This window comes from Salvelinus fontinalis, chromosome 1 (genome assembly GCF_029448725.1).
Source record: "Salvelinus fontinalis isolate EN_2023a chromosome 1, ASM2944872v1, whole genome shotgun sequence".
Classification (NCBI taxonomy): Eukaryota; Metazoa; Chordata; class Actinopteri; order Salmoniformes; family Salmonidae; genus Salvelinus; species Salvelinus fontinalis.
In genome coordinates, this window is record NC_074665.1 from 58,434,620 (window position 1) to 58,447,754 (window position 13,135).

Genomic DNA, 13,135 nt, shown 5'->3' on the forward strand with positions numbered 1-13,135 from the left:
GAAGCTGGTTGAGAGAATGCCAAGAGTGTGCAAAGCTGTCATCAAGGCAAAGGGTGGCTACTTTGAAGAATCTCATAAATATATTTGGTTTTGTTTAACACTTTCTTGGTTACTACATGATTCCATATGTGTTATATCATAGTTTTGATGTCTTCACTATTATTCTACAATGTAGAAAATAGTACAAATAAAGAAACCCTTCGACTAGTACTGTATCTTTTTTTTTATTCTATAAGATATCCAGAATATCAGAGTGACGCGGCAGACTTTCTCTGTAGGAGTGTGAGTGCATATATTGTAGTCTCGTATGTGTGTGGAGCTGTTATTGCCGTAGATGGCCACAGACCCCTCCAGTCACCCAGGCCTGATGCTGGGTCAGATGTCTGAGGATTTGGCCCAGATCCGATGATGCCGTGCAGAGGCATGTTATTTTTTTATGCGTTTTTGACCTACTTACGCAGTTCCTATTGAATTCCACTTGCTTTCATCCGATTTCTGGCCATTGTTGACTCTGGCGCACCAACACTAGAGGGAAGGGGAACTGGCCATTCTCTGCCAAAGGCATGCTTTAAAACACAATAAATAGAGATTCAGTTCTACGGAAGGTCCTTTTGAGGGCACAGTAAAGTGACCATGTTGACCATACATCCTGCAGAATGTCTTTAGAAAATATGGCTTAATGTTCGTATTTTATTTAATTTTTTTGCCTAAATATGAAACCTGTTAAGAGGAATGCAGGAATAGATTGTATAGAAATAGATTATGATATAGCCCCTAAAGACTCAATCTCAATCCTGTCAGGTCCTGTGGAACTACAGTAGGGTGCATTTTCTATTGTGAATGTTAGACTGGAAAATGCATGTAGACCATGGTACCATGGTTGTTAGTGTGACCCAGAGCTGCTGCAGGCTCAGTGCTGTCACCCACAGTGGATGAGCAGCTTTCTGTTAGGCCTGGGCTGTCAACTACTCTCTTTGTTAGGGCCTTAATTAAATGTGGAATACAGTGAAAGGTGTTTTGCTGCTTAGGCTGAATGTCTGATGACAGGATCTATGGTGGGATGGGATTAGATGAAAGGACTCTAAACACAAGGGGTACACACTTGGAGTGTGTGTGTGTGTGTGTGTGTGTGTGTGCTCACCAAAAGCAGCTGAAGAAACAGAAGCATAACGTGAGTTTTATTCCATGCTCGAAGCTAGCTGCCCAAGCCTCTGATTTCAACATGCACATCACAGGAAGCATAGAACAGAACAGTGATAATAATTCCTACAAGCAGCAAAGCCAGTACAGATCGCTAATCTAGCAGGCCATAATAAATTATGTTCAGTGGACCAAGGAGTCTGGAAAGCATCTCCACTCATCTGAAGAATGTACAGGTCTCTTCAAAGCTTTGTGTGGCACATTCTTAATTCCTCACCGACCAGGAGCTTGCAGGACTGGCCACCCTCAGCCTCATCAAGTCCCAACCTGTATTTTGGTTGCATTGCCTGTCTACTGTAGTGTTACAATCACGCAAACCCATTAACGGTCGAATATTTTATCAGATGAGCTCTATTTGCTGCTAAATCTGGGTTGAGGGGGTTTGAAGTCCGTCTAGTCAGAGACGGAGCGAGGAAAGGAATCTGTTGGCCTGTTGCTCACTTAACATCTGGTGATCTGGATTTGCTCTGTTATAAAGAGCTGGTGGAACTAAAGCAAGGCAGCTCTACAGTTAGAGATTTGCATGTCATAGGGGAGCTTATTGTGAGGTCATTTGTAGGTTGTGTTTGTGGTCCTACTTTGTATATTTTCAGTTGAGCTATGTTTGTTGTCCTGAGGAAAGAGTTGCTCTGTCACAGTTGAAGTTGTAAAATAACACACAGACGTTTTTGTTTTTTCCCACTCAAGTTCATTGACTTGCCTCTGAAGGAAATGTATGCTTGGTTCTTTTTCCCCAAGTACAAATCAGGTTGTTTTCATGTGATCAAAAAGACAGAAGACGTACTCACACACTCATGTCAATTGTTCATTACACATATAAATCAATTATCCTCACCTGCAGAGTCTGAATAGCTCCTAAGAATGTCAAATATAATCCACTATGCACTGTATATAATTTGGTAATTAACCACGCCCCCAACCCACACAGGCAGAAGTAAACAAGCTGACCTGACCCGGTAAGGACAGAGGTCCATGGATTCCTATCTGCTGGGTAAACACCTTGGTTTGTACTAACCAATGAGTTACATGGCCTAAGTAAAAATTCCAGTTTTTCAAGACTACTTTAGAGAAAACAGAAATAAATATAGCTGTGAGCAGCAATAAACGGGATACATAGGACACAAAGCAAGCACTTTAGTTCCTACATGATATCTTTATGTGCAGTCAGTGAAGGCATTACCATGTTTATCTCTCAAATTGTTGAGGTTTACTTTATTGAAATCAAAAGCATATTTAGGATAGTGTTAGAGCACAATCCATTGTACAACAAACCTTTTCACACACTATAGCAATTGATTTATTCAAGACATTCACAGCAATTTAGAATAAAAATGTTGGTATTTGTTCATTTGCACACACTGGCAATAAACTAATACAGTGCATTCAGAAAGTATTCAGACCCCTTGACTTTTTCCACATTTTGTTACATTACAGCGTCATTCTAAAATGTTTTCCTCATCAGTCTACACACAATACCCCATAATGACAGTGAAAACAGGTTTTTGGACATTTTTGCAAAGTATTAAAAATAAAAAACATTCCTTATTTACATAAGTATTTAGACCTTTTGCTTTGAGACTTGAAACTGAGCTTAGGTGCATCCTGTTTCCATTGATAATCCTTGATATGTTTCTACAACGTGATTGTCCACCTGTGGTAAATTCAATTGATTGGACATGATTTGGAAAGGCACACACCTGTCTATACAAGGTCCCACAGTTCACAATGCATGTTAGAGCAAAAACCAAGCTATGAGATCCAAGGAATTGTCCGTAGAGCTCGGAGACAAGATTGTGTCAAGGCACAGATCTGGGGAAGGGTACCAAAAAATGTCTGCCGCATTGAAGGTTGAAGATCCCCAAGAACACAGTTGGCTCCATTCGTAAATGGAAGAAATTTGGAACCACCAAGACTCTTCCTAGAGTTGGCCACCCGGCTGAACTGAGCAAGTGGGGGAGAAGGGCCTTGGTCAGGGAGGTGGAGATGGGAGAACCATCCAGAAGGACCACAGTCTCTGCAGCACTCAACCAATCAGGCCTTTATGGTAGAGTGGCCAGACGGAAGCCGCTCCTCAATAAAAGGCACATGACAGCCCGCTTGGAGTTTGCCAAAAGGCACGTAAAGACTTAGACCATGAGAAACAAGATCCTCTGGTCTGATGAAACCAAGATTGAACTCTTTGGCCTGAATGCCAAGCATCACATCTGGAGGAAACCTGGCACCATCCCTATGGTGATGCACGGTGGCAGCCTCATGCTCTGGGGATGTTTTTCAGAGGCAAGGACTGGGAGACTAGTCAGGATCGAGGGAAAGATGATTGGAGCAAAGTACAGAGAGATCCTTGGATGAAAACCTTCTCCAGAGCGCTCAGGACCTCAGACGGGTGAAGGTTCATCTAACAGGACAACGACCCTAAGTACACAGCCAAGACAACGCAGGAGTGGCTTCGGGACAAGTCTCTGAATGTCCTTGAGTAGCCCAGCCAGTGTGTAGCATCATACCCAAGAAGACTCGGCTGTAATCACTGCCAAAGGTGCTTCAACAAAGTGCTGAGTAAAGGGTCTGAATACTTATGTTAAAGTGATTCTTTTTTTCCCTTCAGTTAAATTTTTATTTGTAATAAATTTGCAAAAATTTCTTAACCTGTTTTTGCTTTGTTATTATGGGGTATTGTGTGTAGATTGATGGGGGGGGGGCTGAATATGTAATCCATTTTAGAATAAGACTATGTAATCCATTTTAGAATAAGACTTTGTAATCCATTTTAGAATAAGGCTTTAAATTTAGATTTTTTGTCATTGGACTAGACACAATCTTTACAAATGTAAAACCTTAAGTCGCATGGACTCTGTGTATAATAGTTGTTTGACATGATTTTTGAATGACTACCTCTGTACCCCATTTGACCAATTATCTGTAAGGTCCCTCAGTCAAGAAGTGAATTTGCAAAAAAGGGAACCTGGATGGGTAAATTTTTTAAATAAAAAGCAATACATTGAATATCCATTTGAGCATGATGAATTTATTAATTACACTTTGGATAATGTATCAATACACCCAGTCACTACAAAGATGCAGGCGTCCTTCCTAACTCAGTTGCCGGAGAGCAAGGAAACCGCGGGTGACTTTAAAACAGAGTTTAATGGCTGTGATTAGGAAAAACTGAGGATGGGTCAGTAACATTGTAAACTCAGCAAAAAAAAGGTCCTCTCACTGTCACCTGCGTTTTATTGTCAGCAAACTTAAGGTGTAAATATTTGTATGAACATAAGATTCAACTGAGACAAACTGAACAAGTTCCACAAATGTGACTAACTGGAATAATGTGTCCCTGAGGGGGGGGGGGGGGTAGAAATCTAAAGTAACAGTCAGTATCTGGTGTAAGTACATCTCCTCATGGACAGCACCAGATTTGCCAGTTCTTGCTGTGAGATGTTACCCCACTCTTCCACCAAGGCACCTGCAAGTTCCCGGACATTTCTGGGGGGGAATGACCCTAGCCCTCGCTCTCCAATCCAACAGGTCCCAGACATGCTCAATGGGATTGAGATCCAGGCTCTTCGCTGGCCATGGCAGAACACTGACATTCCTGTCTTGCAGGAAATCACGCACAGAACGAGCAGTATGGCTGGTGGCATTGTCATGCTGGAGGGTCATGTCAGGATGAGCCTACAGGAAGGGTACCACATGAAGGGGGAGGATGTCTTCCCTGCAATGAAGACAAGCTCAGTCCGATGATGCTGTGACACACCGCCCCAGACCAGTCCTGTCTGGTCCAGCGAAAGTGGGTTTGTGCCCGTAGGCGACGTTGTTGCCGGTGATGTCTGGTGAGGACCTGCCTTACACCAGGCCTACAAGCCCTCAGTACAGCCTCTCTCAGCCTATTGCGGACAATATAAGCACTGATGGAGGGATTGTGTGTTCCTAGTGTAACTGGGGCAGTTGTTGTAGCCATCCTGTACCTGTCCGCAGGTGTGATGTTTGGATGTACCGATCCTGTGCAGGTGTTACACGTGGTCTGCCACTGCAAGGACGATCAGCTGTCCGTCCTGTCTCCCTGTAGCGCTGTCTTAGGCGTCTCACAGTATGGACATTGCAATTTATTTCCCTGGCCACATCTGCAGTCTTCATGCCTCCTTGCAGCATGCCTAAGGCACATTCACGCAGCTGAGCAAGCACCCTGGGCATCTTTCTTTTTGTGTTTTTCAGAGTCAGTACAAAGGCCTCTTTAGTGTCCTAAGTTTTCATAACTGTGACCTTAATTGCCTACCGTCTGTAAGCTGTTAGTGTCTTAACGGCCGTTCCACGGGTGCATGTTCATTAATAGTTTATGGTTCATTGAACCATGGGAAACAGTGTTTAAACACCTTTACAATGAAGACCTGTGAAGTTATTTGGATTTTTACAAATGATCTTTGAAAGACAGGGTCCTGAAAAAAGGACGTTTCTTTTTTTGCTGAGTTTAGTTACTCCACAATACTAACCTAATTGACAGAGTGTAAAGAAAGCCTGTACAGAATAAAAATATGCCAAAACATGAATCCTGTTTGCACTGAAGTAAACCTGCAAAAAATGTGGCAAAGAAATTAAATGTTTATCCTGAATACAAAACGTTATGTTTTGGGGCAAATCCAACACACATCATTGAGTACCACTCTTCATATTTTCAAGCATGGTGGTGGCTTCATCATGTTATGGGTATGCTTGTCATTGACAAGGACTAGGGAGTTTTTGGGGGGATAAAAATTAATGGAATAGAGCTAAGCACAGGCAAAATCCTAGAGGAAAACCTGATTGTCTACATTCCAACAGACACTGGGAGACATTCACCTTTCAGCAGGACAAACTACAACACAAGGGCAATTCTACACTGGAGTTGCTTACCAAGACGACATTGAATGCTCCTGAGTGGCCTAGTTAGTTTGACCTAAATTGGCTTGAATGGCTGTCTAGAAATTATCAACAATCAACTTGAAAGAGCTTGCAGAATTTTAAAAGGAATGTGCAAATACTGTACAATCCCAAGTGTGCAATGCTCTCATAGCTGTAATTGCTGCCTAAGGGGATTTTATTTAAATGAGATATTTCTGTGTTTCAGTACATGTTTTTACTCAGGCTGTAACACAACAACATGTGGAATAAGTCCAGGGGTATGAATCATTTTCTGAAGGCACTGCAAGTAATGTAATAGAATGAACAGTGCCTGTCAAATAAATGCAAATCAAACAAACCACATCCATCAATGGAAAGATCTTCAGCTCTTCTTTATTTCTGCGTGTCTGTTGAGTCACTCCCCATTCTCCACCATCCATCTCTGTTTTCCAGTCTTATAAAAGGCAGACTGTTGAATCTCCCTCCAATACCATGTACACTTGTGCTAGGCAGTAGATATTTTCCTGACACTCCAGGGAAGCCGGTATGTGTTGGAGGGCTGTTAGGGCCTTTCAGTGGCTGATGGCAGAACTTGTACAGACGGCCCGAGGTATCCACCCGCTTCTGGATCTCTTTCTCCCTGTGGTGCTTGGCCAGTAGCCAATCAACAGCCATTGGCCGTGGCCTTGGTCCAGGACGAACTCCTGTCTTGTTGCCGGTCAGGGAGAAGCTTTCAGGGGCAGTGGTGGCGTGGCTGGCAGATGTCTGCGCTGCTGGGGCCGGATCGTTCTCAGCAGGGAGGAGAGCAGAAAGTCATGCATGTCCGTCCTCTCCTGAGATAGACAAAGAATTAACTTAAGTGATAATAATCACACAGCTAAACTACGTGAGTGGCGGACAGGTAATTGTGTGATCATGTCGCTATGCTCTCTTTTTTTTTTTTTTTTTTTTTTTTTTTTTTGCGTTCAGTCACTAGGCACATGGAGCTTTTTTACGTTGTCTTTTTGTAAACGTTTAACTTGCTTTGTCATGTGTGTTAGTAATGCGCGGTTTGACTCAAGAGAAAACAATGCATTAAAAATGAAGTATGAGGACACCGCTTCAAATCAGTGGATTTGGGTATTTCAGCCACACCTGTTGCTGACAGGTGTATAACATTGAGCACACAGCCATGTAATCTCTCATGACAAACATTGGCAGTAGAATGGCCTGTACTGAAGAGCTCCGTGACTTCCAACGTGGCACCGTCATAGGATGCCACCTTTCCAACAAGTCAGTTTGTCACATTTCTGCATGATAGAGCTGCCCCGGTCTACTGTGTTTGTTATTGTGAATTAGAAACGTCTAGGAGCAACAATGGCTAAGCCGCAAAGTTGTAGGCCACACAAGCTCACAGGACGGGGCTGCCGAGAGCTGAAGAACATCAAAATCTTGTCCTCGGTTGCAACACTCACTCACTACAGAGTTCCAAACTGCCTCTGGAATCAATGTCAGCACAAGAACTGTTTGTCGGGAGCTTCATGAAATGGGTTTCCATGGCCAAGCAGCCGCACACAAGCCTAAGATCACCATGTGAAATGCCAAGCATCTGCTGGAGTGGTGTAAAGCTCGCCGCCATTGGACTCTGGAGCAGTGGAAACGAGTTCTCTGGAGTGATGAATCACGCTTCACCATCTGGCAGTCTGACAGACGAATCTGGGTTTGGCGGATGCCAGGAGAACGCTACATGCTGTTTTTCATTGTTCGGGCTAGTTCCAGTGAAGAGATCTTAACGCTACAGCGTACAATAACATTCTAGACGATTCGGTGCTTTTCAACTTTGTGGCAACAGTTTGTGGAAGGGGCTTTCCTGTTTCAGCATGACAATGCCCCTGTGTACAAAACGAGGTCCATACAAAAATGGTTAGTTTGTCGAGATCGGTGAGGAAGAACTTGATTGGCCTGCACAGAGCCCTGACCTCAACCACATCGAACACCTTTGGGATGAATTGGAACGCCAACCTCACTAATGCTCTTGTGGCTGTGGGATCAAGTCCCTGTAACAATGTTTCAACATCTAGTGGAAAGCCTTCCTAGAAGAGTGGAAGCTCTTCTGGAAAGGTGGGGGGGCAACGCTATATTAATAGCCATGATTTTGGAATGAGATGTTCGACGAGCAGATACTTTTGTAGTATGTACTTTTGTAGTATGCCATGTAGTATAGAATTTTTGTACAATTCATATGAAGCTACATGTATTTTTTTTATCTGGCGTTAGTGCGTAAGCCTAATCTTTAGGGCCTAAGTGTACGAGCACCAATACATGCCAATTACAGGACGGGGCTGCCGAGAGCTGAAGAACAAATTGTGAGGCGGCTTATTCTAATGCTTACCCAATAAAAATCATTGCGCACATGTTAGGCTACACATCATGAAATATGAGACAAATTACAGACAGTAGCCTAACTAGCCTACAAGCAGCAAAATATAACTCAATTTATTGCACATTAAATGTAAATTGATAGGATTGAAATAGGCCTATAGCCTACTGTATTTATATTTTAATGCAGTCATCTGTTCATTTGAAGCATGTTTTTATGTCACTTGTTTGTATCATTGGCAACTTTGTAGTCAACTTTGTTCTGAACGTATCAGCTGTCACAGAGAGACTGATAAAGCATGTGATTCTATGTTTAGCAGAGCTCTTCTGTGTATAAAGTGACGCGGGAGGGCAAAAAAAGCATCTAACGACGCACTTCTATGGTTTATGAGTGGTCTGAGGCAGGCATTAGATTATGATCACTTTCAAGTGCAACGTTAATAACGATGGTTTAGGGAAACAGCTCGGAGATTTACCGACGCGCCTACAAAGGATCTAACGATTAGCTTAGCCTTAAAGACATGTGCCAGTCCTTTGACGGCTAAGAAAGAATTTTATAAACCTCCTGCATTGGGCTGGATGTTTAGTTCACACATGCAGAAATACTGTCTAACTCAATTAGACACAAAATCCCTAGTTTGAAACTACTATTCTTGAAGCTGTGCCGCGCCATTTTCCCACACGTGGGCCATATTCCCCGGCGAATCGAGCCCCATAGCAATTTGAGTTCTAGCCAATGAGCTTCAACCCCTTGCATTTGAGTGACAGCTAGCAAGAGGCCTAACCAGCATTTGCCAATGAGCGTGAGAGAGAGACACTTTTCGGGGACCACTTTTGGCTCATTAGTGCTACTTTCAGAACTACTGGCTAAAAAGTATACCGCCGTCCATCTGCGTGAATGTGTGGTGTGTCTCCCTAATGTTAATTTAACAATTACAAGACCAATGAATTACAGAACAGTAGGGTGACTGTCATTCAGTTATACTGTACCCCATATCAACCAACTAGCTAGTAGTGACAAGCCTACTTTGTCATTCAGTATTGCTGTAACGTTACTGTAGACTACTACTGTACCCCACCCACATCAGCCAGTACTTAGTGATATAATAGCAATGACATCGACAGATGTATAAAATAGAATACTGGATATGCAATATCTCGCCATCTCCCAACCCAGAAAACAAACGTGTTTTTTTTTTTTAGCGTATGTGCTAAAATGCATCTACTGGTATAGTGTGGCCATCTTTGAATGCATCAACATTATTTTCTCAAACACTTCAGGGACTATTGTGATGAATTCAAAGACCACATTTGGAGTGAATCTGACCTTTTAGTCCATGAGCAGATTTTCTTATTTATTTTCAGCATTAGCGTTATATATTCCAAAAAGTAAATTAAGTTTCCTTATTTTCTTTAAGATATCAATGCCAATCTTAACATGGTTCATCATGGTAATGTCTTTGACCCTAGAAGGTTTCAAGTTGATGGGCCAATGGGAAGTGGATTTACAAAGGATTTATATGGACATATAAAATCTGATATACTGATTTTTATCAATAACTCAGCCATCTCTTAACCAATCCCGTACATTTTTATCAAACTAAGTCAAGAGATGTGGTTGCAAAGCTATCGGTAATTTACCACAGTTATCGGATTCTTCAGTAATTTTGAGATTTAACAATCTATCGTAACTTTGGTAATTTATACTTAAATAACTTAAAACGTATTCATATATAGTATTAATTTGTGTCCATATTTTCCATTAGTTTCTGGTAGATAGACTGTATGTTTCAAGAGAAAAATAATTAAGGAAAAAAGCATCTAATCAATGATGGCATTATTTTCAATTAACTCTGCAACTCTTCCCGCTATTGACATTTTTCATAACTGCCACCAGTTTGACACCAAAACATTCACAACAAATACATATTAACAGAGTAAAATAAACAAGTTTGTAAAATAACAAACATTCACTAAGTTGGTTTATATTTAGAAGTGTTTTACACCTTTGACATTATTTATTTGAAAATCATTTTTAATTATTTCCATATTTTACATAAATAATGCCACAGAGTGACAGACACCTGTAATAATCTGAAGTACCCAAAAGTGCCACTAAATGTCTTGTGATAGATCAAATCCTTGAAAGAGACCAACATTCTGGTAGTTTACTAGTAAACATTAAACATTTCCAGTAATTTTCCCTCCGTTTGCAACCCTAACAGTTGGGTCATATACAGGACCTACCGCTGTTATAAGCAGTCTCACTTAAACCCTCAAATCGCCATCTGTTTGACCTAGAGACTTGAAACTTGGAATGTAGGCGTATTTCATCATGCTGAACAAATCTGCCTCAAGGACCCATAAGGTCTGTCAGCATATATTTTCCTCCATTTTGGAAAATTGTTGAAAAACTTCTCATTAACCAAATAACAGCAAATTAGTCATGGTTAGGGTTGCAAATGTAGGGTATATTACTGGAAATATAGGCCAATCGGTGCCTTTTCTTTTTGACCAAGTTACTCATGGCCTCTAGTTTCTGTGCCAAATTAGAAAAATGTAAAGAAAAAAATATTATAAGAATAACAACTGTGTGGGACAGTTATGGTCTTGTTTGTGAGGAAGGATATTTTTGTGTGTTTAAAAAAAAAATGCGTACATGTGTGATTGAAGATATTTCTCTTTCTCTTCCTTTCGCTCTCTGCCTCTTTCGCTCACTCTGTCTTTCAGGGAGGAGAAGAGTGAGCAGCTCCTGGACTGTAGACAGGAGCTGGACAATATGGAGACTGAGAACAAGAGGATTCAGCAAGAGGTACTGGACAAAACAAACCTAGCTACTACAGCACGAAGAAATATAGAACAGATTTCCAACAATGCATTAGAAAGATGAAACTAGCACAACATATAGCCCAACATAACACATTACCGTCCAACCCCAGAGCAGACTGAGACCTCACAGATGAGTAATCACCAGGAGTCAATTACAGCTGATGTCAGAGATCCCAGTCCACGTCACATTACACAATTTAGCACCAGCATGACTCCACTTAATACACACAGTCTGCCTTGGACCAAACATGTCACTTCTGATCTCCAGCTACACACTTTCACACACAAACTACGCACCGACCATGCTGCTGAGCTATGCTAGGCATCGATCCAGATTTACAAGCCTGTCACACAGAGCTGGCCCGCCGACAACTGGACAAAAGCGCCACCTATAAGACATGTCACCTGTTGTGCCCTGACTGTTCTCAAGGTTATACAACACATCAAACCATCTCCACCGCCTCCTATTTGACATTCTTAATCATGAGGTTAATGCCCTTAACCAATTAGTGGCTGAGCTATCTATAGTTTGGCTATCTCCTTAGATGTAGGCAAAGATGTTCTTTTATTTATAGTCTTTGCTGTAAACATGATTCGCAGTGCTAGAAAGTAGGGACAACAGCAACAGCATGGCAGAGGATCTTGTGTGTGTGTGGGGTCATTTCAAATCCCCTTTCCAGAGAAGATTACTGGCTAATGACCCTATTGACTAAGAGGAGCTTTAGTCTGTCCCTGTGTGTGTGTGTGTGTGCGTGCGCATCTACCTACTCAATCTATGGTGTGTTTGTTTACCAATATGAATTATGCATGTGCGCAATGCATGTACATTGAGTGTATAAAACATTAGGAACACCTGCTTTTTCCATGACATAGCTTTCACCTGGTCAGTCTATGATCCCTTATTGATGTCACTTGTTAAATCCACTTCAATCAGTGTAGATGGAGACAGGTTGCATAAGGATTTTTTTTATTTTTTATGTTAGCCCCTTTTCTCCCCAATTTTCGTGGTATCCAATCGCTAGTAATTACTATCTTGTCTCATCGCTACAACTCCCGTACGGGCTCGGGAGAGACGAAGGTCGAAAGCCACGCGTCCTCCGAAGCACAACCCAACCAAGCCGCACTGCTTCTTTTTTTTTCTTCTTTTTTTTTTTAATTATTATTTTTATTATTTTAATTTTTTAAATATTTTTTATTGGGGGCTTCTTAACACAGCGCGCCTCCAACCCGGAAGCCAGCCGCACCAATGTGTCGGAGGAAACACCGTGCACCTGGCCCCCTTGGTTAGCGCGCACTGCGCCCGGCCCGCCACAGGAGTCGCTGGAGCGCGATGAGACAAGGATATCCCTACCGGCCAAACCCTCCCTAACCCGGACGACGCTAGCCCAATTGTGCGTCGCCCCATGGACCTCCCGGTCGCGGCCGGCTGCGACAGAGCCTGGGCGCGAACCCAGCATAAGGATTTTTAAGCCTTGAGACATGGATTGTGTATGTGTGCCTTTCAGGGGGTGAATGGGCAAGACAAAAGATTCAAGTGCCTTTTGGAAGGGGTATGGTAGTAGGTGCCAGGCGCATCGGTCTGCGTCAAGAACTGCAACGCTGCTGGGTTTTTCACGCTCAAAAGTTTCCCGTGTGTATCAAGAATGGTTCACCACCCAAAGGATCTCCCAACTGTGGGAAGCATTGGAGTCAACATGGCCCAGCATCCCTGTGGAACGCTTTCAACACCTTGTAGAGTCTATTCCCCGGCGAATCGAGGCTGGTCTGAGGTCAAAGGGGGTGCAACTCAATGTTAGGAAGGTGTTCTTAATGTTTATTACACTCAGGGGAAATAAGTCTGTGAAAATAGATATCTTGAATGTGTGTGACACTGACA

The 13,135-nt window shown here is 42.3% G+C and overlaps 1 protein-coding gene across 5 annotated transcripts in view; it reads left to right on the forward strand.

Annotated features, from left to right (window-relative positions):
• The window catches only part of LOC129858404 (girdin-like), an 89,786-nt gene that overhangs the window by 46,209 nt on the left and 30,442 nt on the right, over positions 1–13,135 (forward strand). For all 5 annotated transcript variants that reach the window (XM_055927605.1, XM_055927611.1, XM_055927621.1 and 2 more), the window contains exon 9: positions 11,161–11,242. In XM_055927605.1, coding sequence (XP_055783580.1) covers positions 11,161–11,242 — 82 coding nt within the window. The remainder of the gene's footprint in view (positions 1–11,160; positions 11,243–13,135) is intronic.